At 42.0% G+C, this 22,803-nt stretch overlaps 1 protein-coding gene across 1 annotated transcript in view; it reads right to left on the bottom strand.

Annotated features, from left to right (window-relative positions):
- creb5b (cAMP responsive element binding protein 5b) overlaps positions 1-21,598 on the bottom strand; it is a 40,169-nt gene extending 18,571 nt beyond the window's left edge. The window contains exons 1-5 of the mRNA XM_079275968.1: positions 18,494-21,598; positions 13,059-13,136; positions 12,586-12,679; positions 10,577-10,698; positions 8,981-9,138 (exon numbers count right to left, since the gene is read on the bottom strand). Coding sequence (XP_079132094.1) covers positions 8,981-9,138; positions 10,577-10,698; positions 12,586-12,679; positions 13,059-13,112 — 428 coding nt within the window. The 5' untranslated portion in view covers positions 13,113-13,136; positions 18,494-21,598. The remainder of the gene's footprint in view (positions 1-8,980; positions 9,139-10,576; positions 10,699-12,585; positions 12,680-13,058; positions 13,137-18,493) is intronic.
- Between the last annotated feature and the right edge of the window lie 1,205 nt (positions 21,599-22,803).

Genomic DNA, 22,803 nt, shown 5'->3' with positions numbered 1-22,803 from the left:
ACTAAACTGTTCTTGCATCTTAAAAATAATTCCACACATTTATTCATTTCACATCTGTGCTATTTCAGAGCAAATGTTTACATTTACAGTTTCCACTTGTTCCTGCAGCTACAAAGTCAGAATGGAAAACAAGAGTGTGTGGCTGTGTAGTCATGCTGCAGTTGAAAGCTGAGGCATCTTGGGAGTTTTTGGATGCACTTAAAACAAGCACACTTTATGTAGTACAATGGATGAATAACGATGATGGCGATGATGAATGCATAATATTTGTCATAACAACCACGAGACGTGCATGACGAGAACCACTTTCAGAAACTGCTACAGCGGTGGGAGTCCTGTGGGGGAAAAAAACCCTCTTGGTGACCACAAACGTGTGCACGGATCAACAGGCCTATATCCACACTCACGGCCACATCAATAAATCACATGGAAAGATGAGGCCCGGGCTAAGCTTAAACTAGTGACAGCAGTCTTGTCACTGGCTGAGGGCTGCAGCCATCCAAACAGCCAGACCAGTCCATCTGCATGCAGCGACATCATTCATACAACAGAATCCCTGCTTGTAAGAACACAGATTCCCAGCTGCAGGGTGCAGCTACACCCTCATGCATGCAAGAACCATTCAGTCCCAACAGCTTAAAAGCATTCACTACTTGTGAATGCATTCACAAATAACTTGTATCAGGAGAATCAATAAGTCTCGACATTATCGACATCATCAGGATGAATGCAAGCTCCATTTCCTTCAGCATTTAAAAATTTGTGCAAACAAGAAGAATTTAGGTGTTGGACGGGTTAATCGACCACATCATAGCCTGGATTAGCGTAAGAGTGAGTAGTAATGGAGTGATGGCAATTTAGGAGGGGGGTTGCACCAGAGCAAACGCTCCCCCACCTGAATAAATAACTGTATTTTTCCAGACCTAAATATGTGCATTTACGCTCCAGACATTTAAGATTGCTCCACACACAGCATCATTACCATCCCCGACTGTGTGTCATTCCTGTCCAAGCTCCCAATTTATCACAATCACACTCATTTAACAGCACATATGACATCTGAGCAACACTGCGAATCCAAACATTTCCACATGGGAAAAGTCATGAAAGTACAATGAGGTATGCAGTGTAGCTGCGCACTACATCAACACAGCTTCCCTCTGCGTTCAGACTCTGCCATCGTCCAGGATGAAGTAACAGTCACGAAGCAGTGGCAGTGACACGCTGTTGATTTTGTTTGAACTGTTTTGCGTAATTTGCATTCCGTATGATGAATGATGAGATGAATGTGATTTTCTGAAGAGATTTTGTCGCCCCAATGCTGTACTATGCTGTAAAAACTTTGCTTACATCTCTTTGACAACTTGAAATTGGCTCATTCATGTATTTAATTTTGTTTAAAAAATTGCTTATTTATCATATCTAATTTATTTTTGTACAATACGTGATATCCAAATATTAAATGCATTACAATGCAGTCCTTTGTATATCTACATACAGATTATTACACTGTTTAATATGCATATCTCAAAGACCAGCATAACCTTGTGCACGCTATACATCAATTATGCTGATTTCATGATTTCATTTACACTTAGAGTGAGAGTAATGTTACATGGTCCTGTTTAGACAGATTGCCACAGCAACTTTTATGGGAAATCCATGAAGCTGAGGAGTAAAAAAGTTTTTTTAACGAGGTTCTGGAAGTGATTGTAAGAAACTATTTAAAGTCCGGTGTGTGCCAGAAACAAACACTTCTCAAAATCTGCAATACCAGATCAATGGAATGCTTTCAGATGCCGATATTGTCATTAGCAAAGTCAAATCACACTGCAGTCCATAAGCGGCAGAGGTCAGGACACGGCACAGGCAGGTCGCTTGGTTGTTGCAGGTCAGGCGCCATCTTTCCAGAGAAGAAAGGTTCCTTTGAAGCTTGTAGCAGGTTGTATTGCTGCGCCCGTCACCTGCAGCAGAGCAGGGGAAGGACAAACGCCGTGTCCGTCACCACCACACACACACCAAAACACAACCTGCCTGTCTGGTGGGCGTAAAAACAACTCGAACATCTCACACGCTTCCTCTGGGGATTAAGTCCGCTTTGTGCTGACTCTGCTCATAAATAAAGACATTTTAGACTGGCTGGAGTCAAAAAGCCTATGTTGATGAAAATAAGAATTTTGTTACTTGTTAGAACGAACGTATCCATTTTCTGTCCATTAATTGAAAGTCAATGAGGAGTCCCGTAATTGAAAGTCCATTAATTGAAAGTTTTGTTCAAGAGACATCTTCCACATTGGCTGGTTAGGCCTCTCAAATGAAATCGTTTCCTGATTTAGTTTGTCTTATGATAGTGACTTGCATGTTTCGGGGTTTTGAACAGTTCTTCCACTATTGTCAGATATTGTATTGAACAAAGATGTTTTTCTTTTTTTCTATTTCCCTATTTCCCTCTGCTTTAGAGTATCTGAAGACCGCTTTCTTCTCTTTTTTTTAAATCCGTGTTTGGCCTTCTCATTCTTCAATTAATTGATTTAGTAGTATTCGGCAGATTTCTCAAGAAGTAATACAAATTAAAATGAACTGCAACCCTTGGTGTCAACATACTTTATTTAGCTTGCAGGGTTTCCCGAAATATGAACAGAGCATCATAATTGAGATCCGTCTTCTTTTTATTTCTCTTCTCCTCTCAGTGTTTACATCTGTTTGACTGTGAATACATTATGCACCAGACTGTACAGTGGATTAGTGGATTGATGTTTACAGTGTTTGTGTCTGAATAGCTGCATGTTTCAGTGTGTGCATGTGTGTGTGTGCATGTGAGTGAATAATGGCTGCGGCTCCACTGAGGGGATTGATAATAGCCCGGGCCGTGGGCCCCAGGGGAGAGCAGGTAGACACTCTGCAGTCCTGACCCTGCACTCTCACATTACTGAGTGCCTCGCTCTCAGCCCAGCTCTCCTCCACAGTCCCCGCCCAAGAACCACCACCGCACCACCCCTCCACCACCCCGCCCACCTCCACTCCGCCATGACATCACTGCCAGACCTTCTTTTCTCCCCGAGTTCCTCTTCTGCGTTTTAATCTCTTGTTCCACACTCTATTTCTCGAAGTTATCCTGCTATTTTCTCTCATGCGTCCCCTCCTCTCATTGTCCTGTTAATCCTCTGTAACTCTCTCCTGGACCCCTCAGGGTGCCCACACCTCAACTCAAGACCCTCTGGATTGGCTTGCTCGAACCTACAAATCCTGCAGTCTGCATACACACTAAGCTGTACTGTCCCAATCCACACAGTCCCAGCTCCAACTCAAGCACTGGAGACTTGAACACAAGGGCTTGGCTGCCATCCAAGAAGAGCAAGAGAGGGAGAGAGGGAGAGAGAGAGGGGGAGAGAGAGAGGTGCAGTCAGTCCACTGACTCATATCCTTCCCTTTCTGACTCTGCTCCAATAATGATGTAATGCTCTTGGCTTTTCGCCCTCCCCCCACCCTGTGCCTGCCCACCCCCAGATTGTGTCCCTCCCTCCTCTCCTCCTCTTGCTTTTCCCTCTCTTTCCCTCCTCGACTCGTCCAACATCTCTGCGCTCACTCCTCACTGGGTGAGGAGTGAGCTCTGGGTAGACACAGCAGCTAAAAACTTTCGAACGTAACCAAAACAGCCCAGGGCCAAGTTCCAGACGTCCGGGAGACGGTGGTGTAGTCGCCATGGGAACGGAGGTAAACAGAGGGAGAAACAAGGGCCTCAAACAGCTTGCAGCTGCCTGGCTCTCTGAGTAAACACTACACAGGACCTGCCCCTGATTTACTGCCTTTAATCACTGGTGGGAGGAGAGTGCCATGGGGTTTGGACTGAGGAAATAATACGAATCTGATCAAATAAATCAGACCTAATGGGTTACGACACAGGCTGACTTTTATTAGCGGGCTAGGAGGGATGGATGCTGGGAGGGTGCTGGACTGGGATGGATCTGGGATGGGGTGTCTTCACATTAGGGAGTCTCAAGCCGAGTTAAGCCGTGCCAAAGCACAGTTGAGAGATGTTGGTGTATGATTCTCGGGAGTGAATTCGTGCAAGTGTTGTGGTATTTATTCACCAAATATGATATTGTTTTGATTCATTCGATGCCATTAGCTGAGCGAAGATGGGTTGTCTTTCATTTTCATCGAAAGTAAAAAGCATGTCAGTACATTCCGATCACCAGCCAATCAGAAAGAAGCGGCATCTTGTTACCCGCTAACATGACGTGCAGCACCTGACTGATGTTGTACCATTTGGCTAACACCGCCCCTTTCACTTTGAATGATACTTCATCGTTCTCCCTCTTCTTCGACTCAAACTTGACGATTACTTTGCTTGTTTGTCCCACTCCTCCTTAAACAGCTTCTCTTCCTCTCATTCAGCCACCTGATACCTGACTTCCACCATCAGTCTCATCGCTCTGTTTGTCATTCAGTTTTCCATCTTCATTTTCCTTTCATAATCTCAGTGCATTTTTCTCACACCTTCAGTCATTCTGATCCCACTTTATCCATACTTCCATCCAAACATGATCTAGCTTTTCCTTTCCTTGTGCAGACATCTCTTTTATCTTTTCCTCCACCCGACAGGCCACCGTCCTGGTAGAAAACCGATGTCCTCACATCTGATGTCTCTCTTCACTCTCTCTCTCTCGTCCACCCTCCTGATCCTTAATTTCCTCTCCTCCATCTACCTCCTATCCTCCTCTTCCTCTCCTCCATCCACCTCTGATCCCTTTCTTCCTCTCCTCTGTTCACCTCTGATCCCCCCTTTTCCACACTTCCCCACGTTGTTATCCCTGCTCCCAAGAGCTGTGAGGCATGACCCTGTGTGTGAGTTGCTTGTGCAGGAGCCTGCATGTGTGGTGGCCCTGGGGCAGGGATGACACAGCCCCACTGGAATGAGAGGGAACAGAGTCTGGGCGTTCCTCTACAAACGCACTATTAAACCCACTGCAGTACACAATGAGCTCATCTTAATTCAGGTCAGATGTACATCCTGCATTCTCTCTCCTTTTCTTTTTCTCTCCTTCCTCTTTTGTAATTGATTGCACTGTACCTTTGTTTTTCTGTACTTTTGTTTATGTGTTCTTCTCTTCCCTCTGCCGTCTACTATTCTATGCATGCGCTTTACAGTTTCTCCACAGTTCAACCGTTTCCCCATATTTGTCTGTGGAGAAGGGCATTCGTCAAGTCAGAGCCCGAGGGCACCTCAGGCATTTTGTGGAGGTCGCGCGCTCCTGCACTCAGGGCGGACCTCCCTCCTTATCACCCCTTTCTGAATGCAATCGAATCATAAACAACAACAAAGGAAGTTTTGTTTAAAATTGTGAAGTTCGTGAGGTCAAAGTTTGTCCTTGGAAAAGCCCATAACTCGCCATGGAAGTGTGGAGACTTTCTCTGCTCCAGCACAATGGGTGTTGAAATCAGCACAGTTGTTTTGTCACACACATGGGAAAAAGTGTTATGCAATCTAAAAAACAAAGTGATATGCAATGCATCCTTGATTTGAAATCATCAAAACTATCAGAACCACTAACCTATCATTCATTAATTGGTAGGTAAAAGATGATGTACTATATGTAGACAAACTGTGAGAAAACTAAATCAGGATCAAAATAAATTGTGACAGAGCATGCACAGGCCACATATGCAAATATTCATTCAAATAGAGAGAATGGCAGGTATCAGCAAGATCTTTTACCCAGTGGTCCTTAATAATCGATTAGCATATCACCAAATCATCTTGAGAAAACACAGGAAGTTCAAATATGTCGTGCACCACTTGAGCTTCGCATGAAACCCTGCTGTTTAGAAGGCATGCAGACCAACAACTATTTGTGCTACTTCCCTTAAAGGCAGAAACAAGGAACACAAGAGGCTGGTGGTTCTGAGGTGTGATAAATATTGTGCATTTAAAGCAGCATGGGAAATAAAACCACAAATTGACTTCCTTTAGAGCTTTGCACGGTGATGTCACAGCCAAACTTAAAGTTGCACAGAGTACGCCCAGGGTGGGACATCACCAACAAAGCACATTTAAGTTTAGAGATAAATACTGTAGAAACCTCAAAACTAAAATATCTTTTCAGATGAGCGCGGTGAACTACTTTGAAGTAAAAGATAACGTTCATGCCCCCATTTGCAGAGGAATAAAATGAGAAAAACCTCTGTTCTGAAATTTTTAAACTGTGTGATGGCACCTTTTAGGCTCACAAAGTTTTCAATTTTCAATATTCTTACAAACAGTTATCAAAGAAAATGTCCCCATGTAATGAAAGAAGATGTTTTTATACACAGACAGAATTGAGATACGTAATTAAATACCACATCATCATAAATTGATGATTAGATAATTTACCACATCTGTACTGTAATCACTCCCCACTGAACCCAGCCGCATTCAGGTTGATTAGGCTATGTAATGGAAACGATTGGCCAGAGTTCCTCTGCTGAGCCAGTGGAGAAAAGTTACATTTTTAGTACCTTGTACCCACACCCATACCAGCACATCTCCGGCTTTGGAGTCAAAAGGTTGAGGTTTCCACAGAATGTTGTATCTCACATGGTTGACTAGTAATTTCCAATGCATTTAATCTGACATAACTCAGCACCAGATGTTTATAATTGAAAAGCAGAAAGCATTCAAAATCTGTTGGAGGCCGCTTCGCTTTGTATGATAATGATAGCCGTGACATTAAGATCTGCTGGCTGTTTCTTCTGCCTGGTTTTAACACTGGTTTGTGTCAGTGCAGCTCCCCAAAGACCTTGTTTAGGGACTCAGAGCAGAAAGCGAGAGAGAGAAAAGAAAGAGAGAGAGGTCCTCAGGTTTCACAGCTGCAGGCTCAGCTCAACCCTAAAGTAAATGGACTTGAGGAAAGCCAATCCTAATTGATTCCAAGCCTCAAAGCTCTTTAGTAAACATTGTGGAGCAATGAAAATGACTTGTTATCCTAATTCATTGGACGCTCACGCTGCACGTTTAGCCGAGCCGAGAACTAAGGAAGCAGATGGAGGCGAGGTTAAACTGATTTTGTTTTGGTGATTTCTTCTCATTCAGAGATATACTCATCACAGAGATTAAAAGCTTTATAGGCCTGAAATGATCACATGCACAAACGAAGCAGATTAGTTGATGAGGGTAACGTTTTCCCAATTGTCTCAGATAAAAAATGTAAAACCAAGCACAAACATGCACAGTGAAGACTTCATGCACTGCGGATTAACACGTTTTGATTGTCTTTTCTTCACAAAGACATTGGAAATCAAAACATATTGGAGACTAGAGTTGAAGTGACTTAACCGGACAGCAGCAGCGTCATAGGGAACCCCTGATCTGACCTTCAGGCTCCCTAACTTCCAATCTGGACAGAGCACAGCTAGCCTGTGAAGTGTCCGTCTTGTTCAGCGTGTGGGAAGTTCCTGTGGAGAGACCCTGTGCACGAAGCCTTTGGTTGGCCCTAATGGCTTCCTGCGGAAGCACTGCTTCTTAGTGGAGGGGTTTCCTTTGCCCATTTTCCTGCTGATGTGAACATTTCCACATGTCTTTGGTGGGAATCTACTCATCCTATTCATGTGTTTCATGTGGATTCCACCGTCCTCGTAAACAAGCGACACCTCTGCAGTTTTAGCACATACAGTACATGCGCTGCTAAGGGAATGCCTCATGATGTGCTTTGATAACTGCAGCTGAGACTTACGTGCCATCCTGTGGCTGAAGACCAATGCCACATGGCATACCGGCTCTGATGAGTTTTTAATGACAGGTAACCTCAGGTGAAGCAGGCCCAGCAAAGTCTCTGTTACTGGCAGTGATTGCTGCTCCTTCCAAGGGGTTGAAATTTCATCCCTGTCCTCGACAAAGAGCCTGACGGAGTGTCAGTCAGGCTTAGTGATGGGCCTCCCATCCAATATTCACGAGCTCCTCGAGCAGTACATCTACACAGGACAACCTCGGCACAGCACAGGCCTACCACTGAGCCATCTCAATGTCTTGAGAATCTGCTACAGGTCTGGTTTACAGTAACAAAGCCCTGGCACAAGTTTGAAGGTGGTTGGGGTTAAGAGATAAGGAAGGAATGAGGTCAGTGGAGTGTCTATATAAGGAAAAAAGGGTCTAAATGTTTGGTAATGATTATGTTCTTGATACATGAAGACAAAAAGTCACTTGAGGGAAAGACATTCCCTCAAAGACCCAAGTTGGTAGAGTAGAGTGGTGATGGTAGAGTTTATAAAATCGCATAGCTACACTACTCACAGTGTATGGATCATCAGGGTTTGATTATGACTGTGATTAAAAATGTATTAAACTACATGAACTACTACTTGACCAATAGACACTGCAGGTAAATAATGAAGCAGCACAAAGCAAAAAGACTGCCGTTAACATCTGCTGGTTTTTATAACACACCTGTAGCATGGCAGCGCAAAGGTATCTGAGAAACAGAGCTCTGAGGTTGTGGCTGACATTCCCACACAGTGAAAGGAACTATTTTAGAGCATGAAATGCTAAACCGCTGTAAAAGCAGTCACAGTTGAGGCTTCAACAATGACCTCATCTTGTCCTCTGGGACCCTCTTTGGCATGATCTGCTGTTGGACAATACTGACTGAACAGCAAAACATGAATCGCCTGCCCCACACACACTGCTCCGAATGTAACGAAACACTGACATTACCTCAGAGACTATGGAGGGATGACAATCGGCACGGACACAAAAGGACCAGGCCGAGCCTGAGGCTGTCACTGTAACAGGGGCGCACTTGAGGTGAGGAGGATACACGCAGCACTCGCCAGATAATATTCAGTCTGCCAGCAGTTCTTAACAGGGCTTCTACTGCTCGATCACAAAGATAAAAACACAAAGAAATGATTCCCTCTCTTTCTCTTTTAAGTCAAATATAGCGTAAATGTTTTGTAAATTCCTGGTGTTCTGCTGGATTCTTCGACCACTTGGCGTACTCACCCTATCTGTCTGTTGGTGGATGGAGCCTGAGTGATGACGGAGCTGGACTGAGGAGAGGGCAGGTTCTGCTGGATCACTATGCTGGTATCATGGTTGCCCATCCGTGAGTGGGACTGCTGGTGCTGGCCTTGGCCTGCCTGGCCGTGCAGTGAGACGCTCTGCAGTGAGAAAAGCAAGCAGAGTGTACAAGTTTAGGAATCTGTCACATTTTTCCCCGCACGTTGATTTTTCAGCACAACTCAAGCATTACAACTGTTTGAATGGGTAATGAGGAGCTATGTAAACTATCACCCACAGGCTGTTTCTGAGTTGAGGAAACATTGAGAGACAAATAAAGACCAGGTGTCCTTATTGGTTTTTTCCCCTCATTTGTTTGTTTTACCTCTGTTACATGTAACCGCACATACATTCCAGAATAACCCTGTACCGTAAGAAACAACATATCGCTGAGCCAAATGCACATATCTTGGCATAAAACAAACATCAAGTTGAAGTAATTTGCATCGAGGCAAAAGTGAAACAGCTGCTGGCGATGATTATATTATATATTAAAAAAAAGAGAATACTCACGCAGTCACAACATTTTAGAAATCTTTTACCTGACAACGAGGGCTGACCATAAAATATACGTGTCACAGTTGAGGAAAGGGAAGATTATCAACCGACTAAAACACTCGTGTGTGAGTGTGAGTGAATGATTATGTGACGATTTAATATTCATATTGGCCAACTCTCTGTTTTCCTGAAGTTTCAAGCTTTCACCCTGCTTATTGTGCGATGCAGTCCCAGGGAGTCTTGCTCTGACTCGCCGCCTGCTCACTTAGCAGAGTCTCCCATCATAAACCACGCTGGCTGGGGAGGCTAGACAAGGCTGACCTGAGCACAGACGAGCTCCAGAGCCAAACCACCCAGACGACAGCTTAGCTACAGCGTGCACTGCACATCTTTTCAGACATTAGATAAGCAGTCTGTCTTGTGGTGGTTTGACTAGAACCCATGTTGAAGGTGAAGGTGCCCCAGGGTAGATCTATAATGCATAAATGACCACATCTTATGTGAGAATGTCTGGCCAGGTCTTTTATTGCTGCCACAAAAGTTGTCTCAGCGGTCTGTCTGTACGTCTGGGAGGAAATAATACTCCTTCCTTGAGAGACAGCTGTAGAACTGTTTGAAGTTACAGGTGGAGAACCTGATCTCTTTCCTCCTCATCTGTGGTGGTTGACAAATCTCCACCTGCCAGCCCTGTCTGTCAGTGTCAACAAGACTGATGGGGATCGGGGTGCGTGGGGCTGGATGTGCGCCACATGACTACACTTGGAGGAACAGGTGAAAATATGGCAGAAATTTAAGAGGTGGAAACATATCTGTTGCTTTTTAACAAGCAAAACTAGTGCAGTTAGATGAGATCTAGGTGTTTTGAATCTCTTAAAAGTGTGCGCATCAGCTCATAGTGTGTGGGCTGCTGTTAGTGACATGACTGATGACAGCAGCAGATAACAGTTCATAACCACCTGACCTAAGCCCTTGAGCTCTAAGACTGTGAGTTTACCTTGGGTTTCTTTTCAGCCTGAGGCTTTCTTTTCTACTCTGCAGTACCTGTTTACTGTCCTCTTCTTCCTGGGCCTTGCAAAACTCCTGTTCAATGGAGCAATCCAGTTCACTGAACAATCCCACTTCCTCACAGTTCTTCAAGAAGCGTGTTGGTGTGGGCGTCTGGTCTGGAAATCAAGGAGAGGTTTTTTCAAGTTTCAGCTTTGAAATCAACTACTGTTACATTTTACAGGCTGCACATACACAATCATCATCATCATGAACCACAAAACATTACAGCGCAAGTAAAATGATCATTTTCATTGTTCTTAAGGGACTGTGTAAGATATTAAACATAAAGCTTAAAGGTACATCTCATTGGTCCAATTGAAGCATACACTCAATCGCAAAGCAGCATTATAAGCAAACACACAGGACACATGATACAAAAGTATCCTAATAGTACCTCTCACACACACACACACACACACACACACACACACACACACACACACACACACACACACACACACACACACACACAATGTTAGTAAGAGGTACCGTACATGTCAGACAAATTAAAAGCAAATAGATTTGTTTTGATATCACCAGATTTGACTCTTTGTATTTGATTCATTGTATAATTTTGACTGTTTAACCCTTCATTTGCAAGTTCACTTGTTCCCTTTCTGTGTTTTCTAACCTCTCCAGTTAGACTACACGCTCTTCACAAAAGCCAATGTAGATCTCAATGAAGACTAAAGTGAAAAGAATGTACATTTTTGTTCCGTTTTTGCAATGACTTTAAGAAAACATAACTTTCATTCTCTTAGCGAGAGAGAGAGATACTGCGCTTGACAGCCCCATTTCAGATGACAAAGTACAGATCCCACCGACTGAGTGGGGGTCTCATTTGTTGAGCTCAGTCAAGCTGCGGTATTCAACTTGACGTTGTGGGGGGTGCACACATATCAGGTTTCAGACAGTTGAAGGTGAATTTAGGATCAGCCTTGTTTCAAAGCCTAAAAGCATACTTCATGGTCTGTTTATACATTCTGGCTAGACCAGGGATTGACTCACACTTTCATCATGACCTGCATACCCAAAATACAGTTTTACTCCAAATATACTTTTTTTTTCCATTTCGAACAACTCGAGCTCTATTTATAAAAAAGCGAGTAATGTCAATTTTTAGTTGAGGACAACAACTATGAGTCAATGGAGCAGGAGATTAACTTTAGGTCAACAATCATAGTATGATGCTATTCAGAGCATGGTACCATGTGTGGCTGAGCTGTAACTTACAGTATAAGCACTGACTATATGAGTTTTCAGTAAGAGAAATGGTCAGAGCTGTAACTCAGACATTAGGCGATAAGAACACCCGGCCTAGAAAATACGATCCTTCTGTCCACTGAGCGTAAATAATAAAGAAGACACAATCTCGGCAGTGTAGTGTTGTCAGCTAGTGTGGCCTGGCCGTTTCTATAGATAGGAGATCTATACTTATGGATCAGCCTTGGGTTGACACTTGTTTATGCGGCAAACAATCTATAGTTTGATGTTTCTTTGAGTAATAAATGACAGATAGGACTGTCTAAAAGAAATTCTTAGTCAGCTAACACTCATACGATTTTGTCGACTAATCGATTAGTTGATTTAATCGACAGATCCGTAAAATTGAGTTTCTCCACAAAGAATCACACCCCAACATCCATAAAACCATTGAAAACCATCTCCCACTACCTCTCTAGATAGATGAGAGACTAATGACACATCTGATGAGGGGGAAATGCAAATCACACTTTCGCTAAACATGATGTCTCCAGTCATACGTCAGCGCATCCTGAAGTGTGCGTAAGTGGTTTGCAGTGATTAAGGCTGAGCTGCAAGGTAGCGTGTAACATATGCTTTACATTATTGTAAACAACTGGTACAGATGTGCCATAAAGTTTTCTGATGATAGACAAGTGTGTCTGAGCATGAGTCACTGAGGCAAACACACCTGCAAATGAACTGCAAGTTTGAACCCTGCTGAGGTAGTGTGTGAGTGTATCAATGTAGCCGTAACTCACCTGATAACATGTTGTCGTTCTTTATGGAGGGGAACTTAAGGGTCATCTCATGTTTGTGTCTATGTATCATCAGATGGTCCTCCGTGGGGAATCGCTGTTGAGTTTTTAAAAAGTAGGATTGTAAGAATTGTAAGCAAAGACAAATAAGTGTTCTAATAACCGATTAAAAATAAACCAGCACGCTTAAGCTTTTCCCGGAATTTTATTCACTGTTATTTGCCATTTAAAGAGTGCATCTTAAAAGCGCATCAACCCTGGTGTTGACTTTGAAGATAATTTGTATCTACAGGTATTTTTAAATCTGCACGTTATTCAGCTTGTGTTACACTTAGTATATTGCTGTTGTGTTTCTCCCCTATGCATGAGGCAGTAACCCACTCCTCATGCCTCCTCAATGTACACCACTTCATATTACAGGCAGACGCAAACACACGTGTACACTGTGCTGTGTTGTTTTGTCTCGGCACACTCACCTGAGAACAGCCAGGAGCGTTGCACACGTACGGCCTTTCCTGGTCCGGGTTCATCACTCTGGCCACCTTCTCATAAAACTACAGAAAAAAAGACAAAAAGGAGAACGCAGCGAGAGGAAGTCAATGACATGAGTTTCCCCCGCCAGCCTCCAAGAGGAAAAATACACTCATTGTGTCACACTAGACATAACATTGCTATTGCACCTGAAACAGCTGTATGGTTATTTTCTCACACTATAGTAATCCAGGATCCACCAAAATGACATCAAGGTCCATCAAGGGTTATAAAAGGGCTGGAAACACTGGGAAAGCATTTAAATAGTCCAGCATACTTAAATAGTTTGACGATGCTTTTCTTACACATAATCAGAGACTATAACCTGCTGAACAAAAAAATAATGTATTGTTATAGCACTCTATAAATCTTGTAATTACTGTTAAACTCATTCAAGATTAATTTCTGCAGCACCAACCACGTCTACAGAGGTGCACATACACATCTGGGAGCTATTGTGATGGGTTTCAGCTTCGATTTGGATCGAAAAAAATTTGACAATAAACCATGTTTGAAATGTACGAAACCACAGTTTCAACAAGGCGTCGAGAAATGTTTATTCTCACCACAAAGTGACAGAATCTGGTCGAACACATCTGGTGCTAGGTGCTAGTCCCTTTTCACTCATTTACTTATGCAGTGAGATGTTAAATGGAAGGCACTTAAAACTCATCGAATACTTTTTTTGGGTGCTGACACTCTATTCTCACGCTTCAGCCAGCAATCATTTAAGGATTAAATGAACTCCTTCAGTGAGTATACATGTAGTGAGAATGAGGAAAAAGGAAGTGGTGGCAGAGCAGCACTGCATGAACGATGGACACAAGGTGCAGTTTATTTCTTCCAAAAAACAACAACTTTAAAAACATTTGTTTTCCTGCAACTACTGCCACATATGTGCTTTGTAAGTTATTGCTTGGTACACTAAAGCCATAGCCATGCATCATGTCGAATGTGCAATGGCTACAGTTATCGTTTTTAGATGCTTTAATAATTTAGAGTGAAAAGCGGACACATTATCCAAGAAAAGAGGAGTGCCTTTTACCTGTGATCAAAAAATATAAAGTAAAATGAATCCAGAGTCACGTAAAAAAGGTCAACAAATGCTGTAAACGTCCTGTCCCTTTGTTCACCGAGAGAAACTAAATCATGCACACAAGGACGCATTCTGCATTCAGCTTTAAAAACATATTGAAAACAGCATTTATGACAGGACGTCAGAGAGAAAAACAACAGAAATAACAGGTGCATTTTAACAGCTTCTCAAGATCAAACCGAGAGCACTGACATGCCATTTAAAGTGCACTTTAATCAATCATTGCATCTGATGCACGTGATGCCTCACATACATTTAATTATACCATTAACTTTTGCAATTGTTCTGACCAACAGTATCTATTGCAATGCTGTTCTATTGTTGTCGGCAGAAAAAGTAGATTTTTATAAGAAATAGTTAACTGGGAAACCGGTAAAGCACATACTTTTTTGAATATGAAGTGCATTGTGTCGGTACAAATTATGTTAAGACAACAATAAACACAGATGCAAGTTTAGATTATCTATTTCAATGAGAACAAAATGTCATTAGAATGATTTAAATATTGGACTTATGCCTCTAACATCATGTTTCAACGACTGGCTACTGTGTCATTATTATGTATTTCTCACTTCAAGGTCTTATCATTGTCCAGTACGATGCAGAGTACTACCAAACACACACAAACAACCCCTGAGTAGTCACCACATGCCAGCACTACAGATGCCCATCACTTTCTGCCAGATGTTTGAACAGATGTTGCGTGAGTATGACAAGTATTAAGGTGGTCATTATTAATCCCCAGCCACAGCAACAGCACCCAGGGGGCATTCTTTATCTGCGAGCCAGTGCCTGGATCAATAACGGGAAGATTGTTAACACCGAACATGCAGGTCTTTTAGTATGGGACAAACAGGGAATGAACATTCAGACTCTATACGGGAAGGCCTCGGTTTGCCCAAAGCTGCACCGAGAGCATGTGAACGTCCAGGGTGCCCTGATGAAGACCCATTTAGTACTCCAATAAGTGACAAACTACTTGAATAGTACCTGGATTTATAAGTAAGCAGCGCAACAATACCTCCGTCTCTTGTTTTCTTCTGTCTCACTTATGTACCACTGCTTAAATTACCATCAAAACAAACAGTTCAAAGAGGGCTGTTAAAAAGCTAATAACTTAATCATCAGCATTCGGAGTTTGTTTATCATATACGCTCTTGATAATGGCTGGAAAACCTAAATTATTTACAGTATTTACAGCAAGAACAGTTGGCATTTATTACACACATACAACACAAAGTTTATTACTCTGCTTTTACGTGCCACCCATCATCAGTTCACGAAAACAAATCCCAAATTCAAGTCACTGCCACACGTCCCGTGTCGAGCATGAATACCTTCATACACTATGTACACGTGTGTGTCTTTTTCATGGGTTCAGACTATTTCCTTAAGCACAGTCAAAACACTCAAATATTGTGTTATGCTAAGCAGTGCTGTTTACCTAACAAGCTGTACTTCATGACCGAGCCTGCAGAACAGCATCTGGACAGGGTCTCTCTGTCAGAGAGCAGTGAGCCCTGGTCTCTCTTTCTGTCACCAGGTCACTCTGTCTCTACCAAAGGGCCCCTGTAGAGTCACCTGGTTTCCTTTGACACAACAAACACAACTAACCCTGAACACAAACTAGAACGAGGACGATGGCAAGTGCGCCTGAAGAACCAGGGCTTCAAGAAGCCGACGGCCGTGAGTCAACGTTTTAGGCCACATTTAAATTTAAAATACAGTAACACAGAACTTTCCGCTGTTTGTACAATTCATTTATGTAGATACAATGCCGCCATGGTTTTCAGGATTCATTCTGAAACAATGGTACGAATAACTTATTTTAAATCTAAAACTTAAAAAAAAGAAAACCCCCACCAACACCCATATCCATAATTATTAAAACAGATGCAACATTTTACCTTCCTGTTTCTAAAATGGGACTTTTATCACATTTCATCACATTTACCAGGCAATTTGAACCATATGATGTACAAAACTTTTAACCATTAATTCTGTGAATGCCTCTGTGAATTAACCGACAGCTTTCACACTTACAATTACCAGTATTCAACGCCCTGCGCCTTGGAAGAGGCACTTGGCTCTCACTTGATATAGATGTTTTAGTTTAGCAAGGGAAATTTGGTTACACTTTACATTAACTATATCCTGATGTGTCCGAGGGGAAGGATTAGGGTCCGGCGTTCGATTTCAAGAGGAGCTGCGGAATTCTCCAGGTAGACCGCATATTAGAATTTAAACAATATGGTGAGGATAAGAGGGGTTGGGGTGCAAAGGCATGTGGGGTTAAAGCAAGCACAAACATGCAGAGCAATTCAAATCTCCAGCTCCCCATAGCCTGGGCCTCTGACAGCACAAGTTCAAGGTAGGATCACGGCGAACCCTGAGGCAGGGAACATGGCCTTCATAGCCAATGACTGCCCTGAACATCAGCTCATGAAGTGAATGCATGACAGAATGACTGCTGTGATGTAAACCTCAAGACCTATCAATTACTCTCTTCCACAACATGTACACTTATAACAAATATAAGACGCTTCCTCAGAGGGCTACCATGGCACTCACATTATTCTTACTCACAAAATGTGTTATACCGTTACTGAAATAGAGAAAAAAGTCCCAGAATTAAATGATTCAAAATGTACAAGTCAACATAAAGAAATATGTGCACCAGTTTCTTTAACTTCTGTGGCCAAACTGTTGATTCGTGTTATGATTTATGTTATTCAGCCGCTTCGTATTACGATCATTATCAGAGGAATGTTTCACCTTGAGCACATGCAACAACCATCAACAAATAAAGGTCACATTTCACTACTGCAATGAGCCGCTGGACTGTAATCAGGCTGAACATTGTGTACAATGTGTGAAGAATTAGATCTGCACCAAGGTTACTAAATAACTCATGTTATCCAGTACGTTTATTAATGTAGTCAGTGACTTTACAGGCGTTGCTGTTTTTTATTCATTTATGTAATTATTCACATTTTAATGTTTATTTTCCTTTTATATTTTTATAAATTCCTATTTACTTCAGTAGATTATTACAGAAAGTAAGAGTTTGATAAATAATTGTCACAATTGTTGCCTCTTCTCAATCAATAGATCAAAGGTTTTTTTTTGCCACGGCTTTTTGCAACACAGCTGTGGAAAATGTGAAGAGTATGTTCATCTTCCAAACTTTTTCTCAAACTGTTGCTTTCACAAAACATAACTTTGTTCTATGGAAGTACCGCCGAGCATTTAAAAAAACAAACGTCCATCTCAGTCTCTATTAAATTATGACAATTACTAACATTATCCTCGAACTTAAATGCCTCATCATCAGGTGCTAATAACACCGCCAATTAAAAGTGACACAATAAAACCGGAAGCCTCCACATGAATCTAAAGCAGCGTGCACGAGAAACAAGTGGTTATTGATAGTGTTGTCACATAAACATAATGACAGCCGGGAGTAATCACATGATATATTAAAACATCTTTCTGCTTTTCAAGCCGTAGCGTACACAAAGCGCGCCTCGTCAGCACAACCTTCCTGAAAGTAACCCTCAACATCTCAGCGGTTAATCAAATATCGACTGGCCTGCAGAATGACGTAATGTTGGTCACATTGCTCTTCAAGAGAAAAAGGGAACGTCAATTTCTCGGGAACACGGCGCATCACTCTTTTTCTTTATAACTGGCATGACAGCAAAACCACCGGGCTATCATTACCCAGACGATCACTGGTGGACCGCAGCACGCAGAGAGTCCGGACCCGGGACTATAACGCCGGCATGCGTATCCCGAGATGGGACGGGCATGGCAGTGATGCAGGGGTCCAGCTTTGAGCTATGGAGCAAATGTAAAATCTGGAAGAGAATGGGTGCGAATTGCAATGATCACTTGTGTAGTTTTCAGTCGGGTTTGAGATGAATTCCTGCAGACTTGTCTTTATACCTGACAGACCGTTCAGCGGCACTTGACTCCGCGTTCAACTTCAACAGTCAACAGATAGGCCGACGCACGGACTCCGAAGAGCGATGACAATGCACGCGTACTCGAACACAACTAACACGATCCCCCTTCTCTCACACTTGCATGCACAAATGACGTGAGAAGAAGGAGAAGAAAAAAATATGACATCTCGACACTGCTGAAAAACAACAAAACAAGCTGTTGCATGAGAAAAAAAGGAGGAGAAAAAAGTAACAAGGATCGATTTTAACAAACGCAACCAACCTGCAGCGGCGCGTGCACGGTCCTCTGCATGGCGGTGTGAGGTTTTCAACTTACCAAACAAGTGTAGAAAATGTGAAGCAGTCTCTGAGAAGAAACCACGTTGGACTGAGAAAAGATTACAATACGATCTATTTAGAGAAGCATAACGTCACCCCCGGGTGACGTCACGTGGGATTCCTGAACTTCTAAATCATTGCGGTCCGCTTGGAGGCGGCACGAGCGGGGCGGAGTTAACGAATCCACACCCACAGGCATGGATGGACTCTGCTGCTGGAGCTGGAGTGGGTGTGGTGCAAAGCTCGATCTCCAGTACTGACCAATTAGGCATGCAAATAAGCGCACTGTCCCGCCTCTTCTAAACTGATGACTTTGAACTGTCTCAGCAGAGTGAATTCCTTTCACTGAGTTTGAAATGACTCGAATTGATCACACACTTTATCACTTGAAAGACAATACTTAACATGCAATCAAAAAAATGTAAGTAGCATACTCATTACAATAGCCAATTTGAGTCCTACTATTAGAGTAATATCATGTACTTTTTCTTCTTGTTAATGATGATAAAGAAACAACTTTTAGCAAACAGAAACACTTTATAATTGTCACAGTGACTCTGCTCTGTTCAAGTGTTCATTTCCAGTGTGACAACAAGCCAGCATGCACAAGGGACCATTAAACTGAAGAAGCTAAATGAAATTCAGCATTGTTAATTTGATTATTTACACCTGTGCTTTTCCTACTGTGAATGGTCCAAATGTCTTCTGTGGAAAAAAGGCTGACTGGATTAATTAGTTGCAAAGAAAAGTAGGCCTATACAGTATTTATGATGGAAATGAAACTAAGCCTTTATATTACACTGTAACTTGTTCATGGCGGAAGGGACCTTTATGCAATATTAAGCCATGATGACTAGCCACCCGTGTGTCCAGGTGCTGTCTGTCATGCAGTGACAGTAATGCCTGGATCAACCTGCTATGGAGCCCTGAAACAAAACTGAGCTCATTCCTCCTTCTCTGAGGAAGTTTTTTCCAAGGCAGAATATTACCATGGTCTCAGTCATATTGGGTGATAATTTGATGAAATACAAATTCATTTTGACATATGCAACGTATAAGCACAAAACTGCAATAAAGAAGGTCTTCAAACTACATTTTGACCCCAGTTCCCTCTTAGGATAGGACATCGAGATAAGAAAATACACCGGAACCCACCTGTTATTCAGTAAATCATTTCAATTGGACTTGGCACAAATCACCTGGAGCTTAAATTGCCCTTTAAATTGGGACCCTGGGTAGCAACCCAGCATTGGTAAAAGCGTTCTTATTTCAAAGCAACAAAGCGTATCACTATTGAACTTCACTGTCAGAGCCTGAACAGTTGGTTTTCTTTGGCTCCTTTTCTGATCGGCAAATCAAACTTATTTCTCCCCTTTTTCATACATTTCACAAAACATATCTCATGAAAGGGCCACAAATTGGCAGACTTTAGCTGCATCATCAAGCTTCACTTGTAAACGAATTGAACGTGCAAAACACCTTATTGTTCCCGCTGCCTTTCCTGAATTGTCTGCCTTAGCCACGGCACATTAGAAGAGATTTAAACAGCTTTGGAGTACAACGCCTTTATGTTGGAGCTCTGTGTGACCTGCGGGTGCCAACTGGCTGTGATTTCTTGGGCCAAAGACACTCGTGAAGACATCCTCGGCTTCAGGGATTAATGACTCCTCACACATTGAGAAATGTTTACCACTCGCCTGCGACCACTCCACTAGACGCACTAAGAGCTCTGTCACTGGAACAATAACGCAGTCTGAAAAGCCATCATAACTCAGAGCTTTTCCGCCTTTGTCTTTTAACCAGAGCTTTAATCAACGTTTATGACATCCTTTTGTCTCTTTATTGCCAATATATTTCCCAACCAATCCAAACATTATGTTCCCAGAGGAGCAGACTATTAAGGTTGGAAAGAGCTGATACAGTTTGTGTCAGTGACCCACACTAAAGCAGATTTGATCTATATTATACTAAACCTTTTATTATTATGCCTTTGTGCAATGCGTTTGAGTAGGATCACCTTGGGAAGATTAGCACCATGCGAGGATGCTTTGCTACAGCAGGTGCAAAAGGGAAAGCAGGCTAAATAACAAAAGTGTTATACAGGCTTTCAAATTTTAAATAAAATATAAAACTTCTTCAAAATATTTTACTTTGTGCAACAATCGAAGATGGAAAGGCATTCAAACAAATGGAATGTTAAAACGTTGTTTCCTGCTGTGCACACCTTAGAGATGATTGTGCCTGCACGGATGGAAATGTTGGGTTCTCAGCATAACTGCATGCCATTCCTCAGAACAACAAGCAAGATGACAGATTACACATTGACTTTTATGCTACCTTCACTCAACAAACAGCTTTACTTACTGTAAAATTGCATGAAAGATGGGAGCAAAAAAACACAGCGTTGCATTTTTTTCTGCAAAATCTCTGAAAAGGGCATTCTAATAAAAAATTAATCTATCTGGCAACAGATGTGTTCTAGTTTTTATATGCAGAGGTTCAATTAATCTCCCTTTAGTAACTGCTCCGCTCTAATGTGTCAATGTCATAGCATCTAAAGTTGCTTCTCCAAACTTCAAACCAGCCATGAAGCAAATAAAGTTCTGAATAGGGCAGAGGGAATTTAACTTTAACAAAGAGTAGGCAACTCTGTATATGCATTTAAACAATAAATATGTATGTTACCCCATTCATCTTATGCCATTGGGTCTCCAGATTAAAGCGTCTTGAAAGAATGACCAAAAGTCTGAGCAGGAGGGTCCTCGGGTTCTTGGACGCCAAACATCACTGCTGGAACTGAGAGCCGAATTCAACAAAACATATGTGCTGGGAGGTTCCCAGTAGATAACCCCAGTGACATTCACACACTCAAACACTCAACCCTGTAACATCTACATTAGGTGGCTGGTGACTGGTGCTGCCTGTGTGCGACTCTTTAGATTTCTGAACGTGTAGGGGGATGTCCTCTGTGCTCAGCATTTGTGGGGAAGTACATCAATATTTTGACAACTGAATTGGGCTTCTGTATTTGTTCACTCTGGATTAAAGTCATTTGTAAAAATGTTCTCTGGCTGGGTTTTGAAAAGTGTCATATGAATGGATGATAAAAACAATAGCTTTCTATACTTCATTTTCAAAGATTTTATTGTTGTGATATCAGTTTGAATAAGATGTTGGATACATTTGTAGAGCAGTACGAGCATTGTGTCATTCCTCCCTTTATACTTTACCTTGGCCCGCAAAACATTCAGTCGTATGACTACCACAAATAAACACAATGGTGATTTGACCTTGAATACATTTCTTCTGGAAGTTTTTGGAGCTGGAAAAGGGAGCTGTTTCAAGACAATTCAATTTCATATCATAAACATACATGAAATGATATAGAGGTTGGAATATGTCTCTGCTTGGTGCAATATCGTAAAGGCCAGAATAATTCAGGTGCCCCTCCTTCCTGTGTGGGAGTGTAACTATCTGACTGAGAGCAAATTATCTTGTTGGTTAGCTCAAACTTGTTGGCTGGGTCACAGAGGTTGTCTAGTGCAGAAAATCACAATGCATCTATTACCTCATCAATGATGCCCCACTACAACAACTTTAAGTCACTGCACAGTCAATTAATGCAAACAACAAAGTCATTGGAGGAATTTAAAGGGAGTAATATTACTGTAATTTAGCATTTTCAAAATTGATTTCCTGGCAATTTGCAGTGGATCTGCATTCCAATAACTAATAGTCACTTTCTACATACCAGTAATATGTATTGTTACGTGTACATTGTGCAGACATTTGTTTTTTGTCTTGCAAGTGATTGCATCACTCTACCTCATCCACTGAAAACAGACGGGGAAAAACAAAGCCCTGACAAGTTCTTTAAGTGAAATTTGCACACACAAGCTAATTGTTTACTCTCTGTGAACTGAAAAATAGAAAATTGATTCCATACATGACTGAATCTATAATTGGCCACTTTGTTTTAGAAGTGTGAGCACTTAATATGTCAAAATGGCAACATGTTGTTCTCTAGCTTGTCTCTATTTCAAACAACTAAATGAACTAAATTACCTTGTAGTACATGAAGTGATCTTGATGGTATTAAACCAATGTAGAAATAACATCAGACAGAAGCTTTAACCAACTTGTATTGACAATATATATATTCGATACTGCTCTCTCTGAGAACGATATAGCATCATGCATGCAACAACACTATTTTGGGATAGATATAGAAGACTTAAATTACTGAACACGAAGAACAAACCTGACTCATATCTAACATCTGACCAACACTGCCACCTTGTGGTCATC

Source organism: Melanostigma gelatinosum, assembly GCF_949748355.1.
Source record: "Melanostigma gelatinosum genome assembly, chromosome: 9".
NCBI classification, from domain to species: domain Eukaryota; kingdom Metazoa; phylum Chordata; class Actinopteri; order Perciformes; family Zoarcidae; genus Melanostigma; species Melanostigma gelatinosum.
Note: the sequence above shows the minus strand (reverse complement) of the source record. Positions and strands in the feature narration are given on the sequence as shown.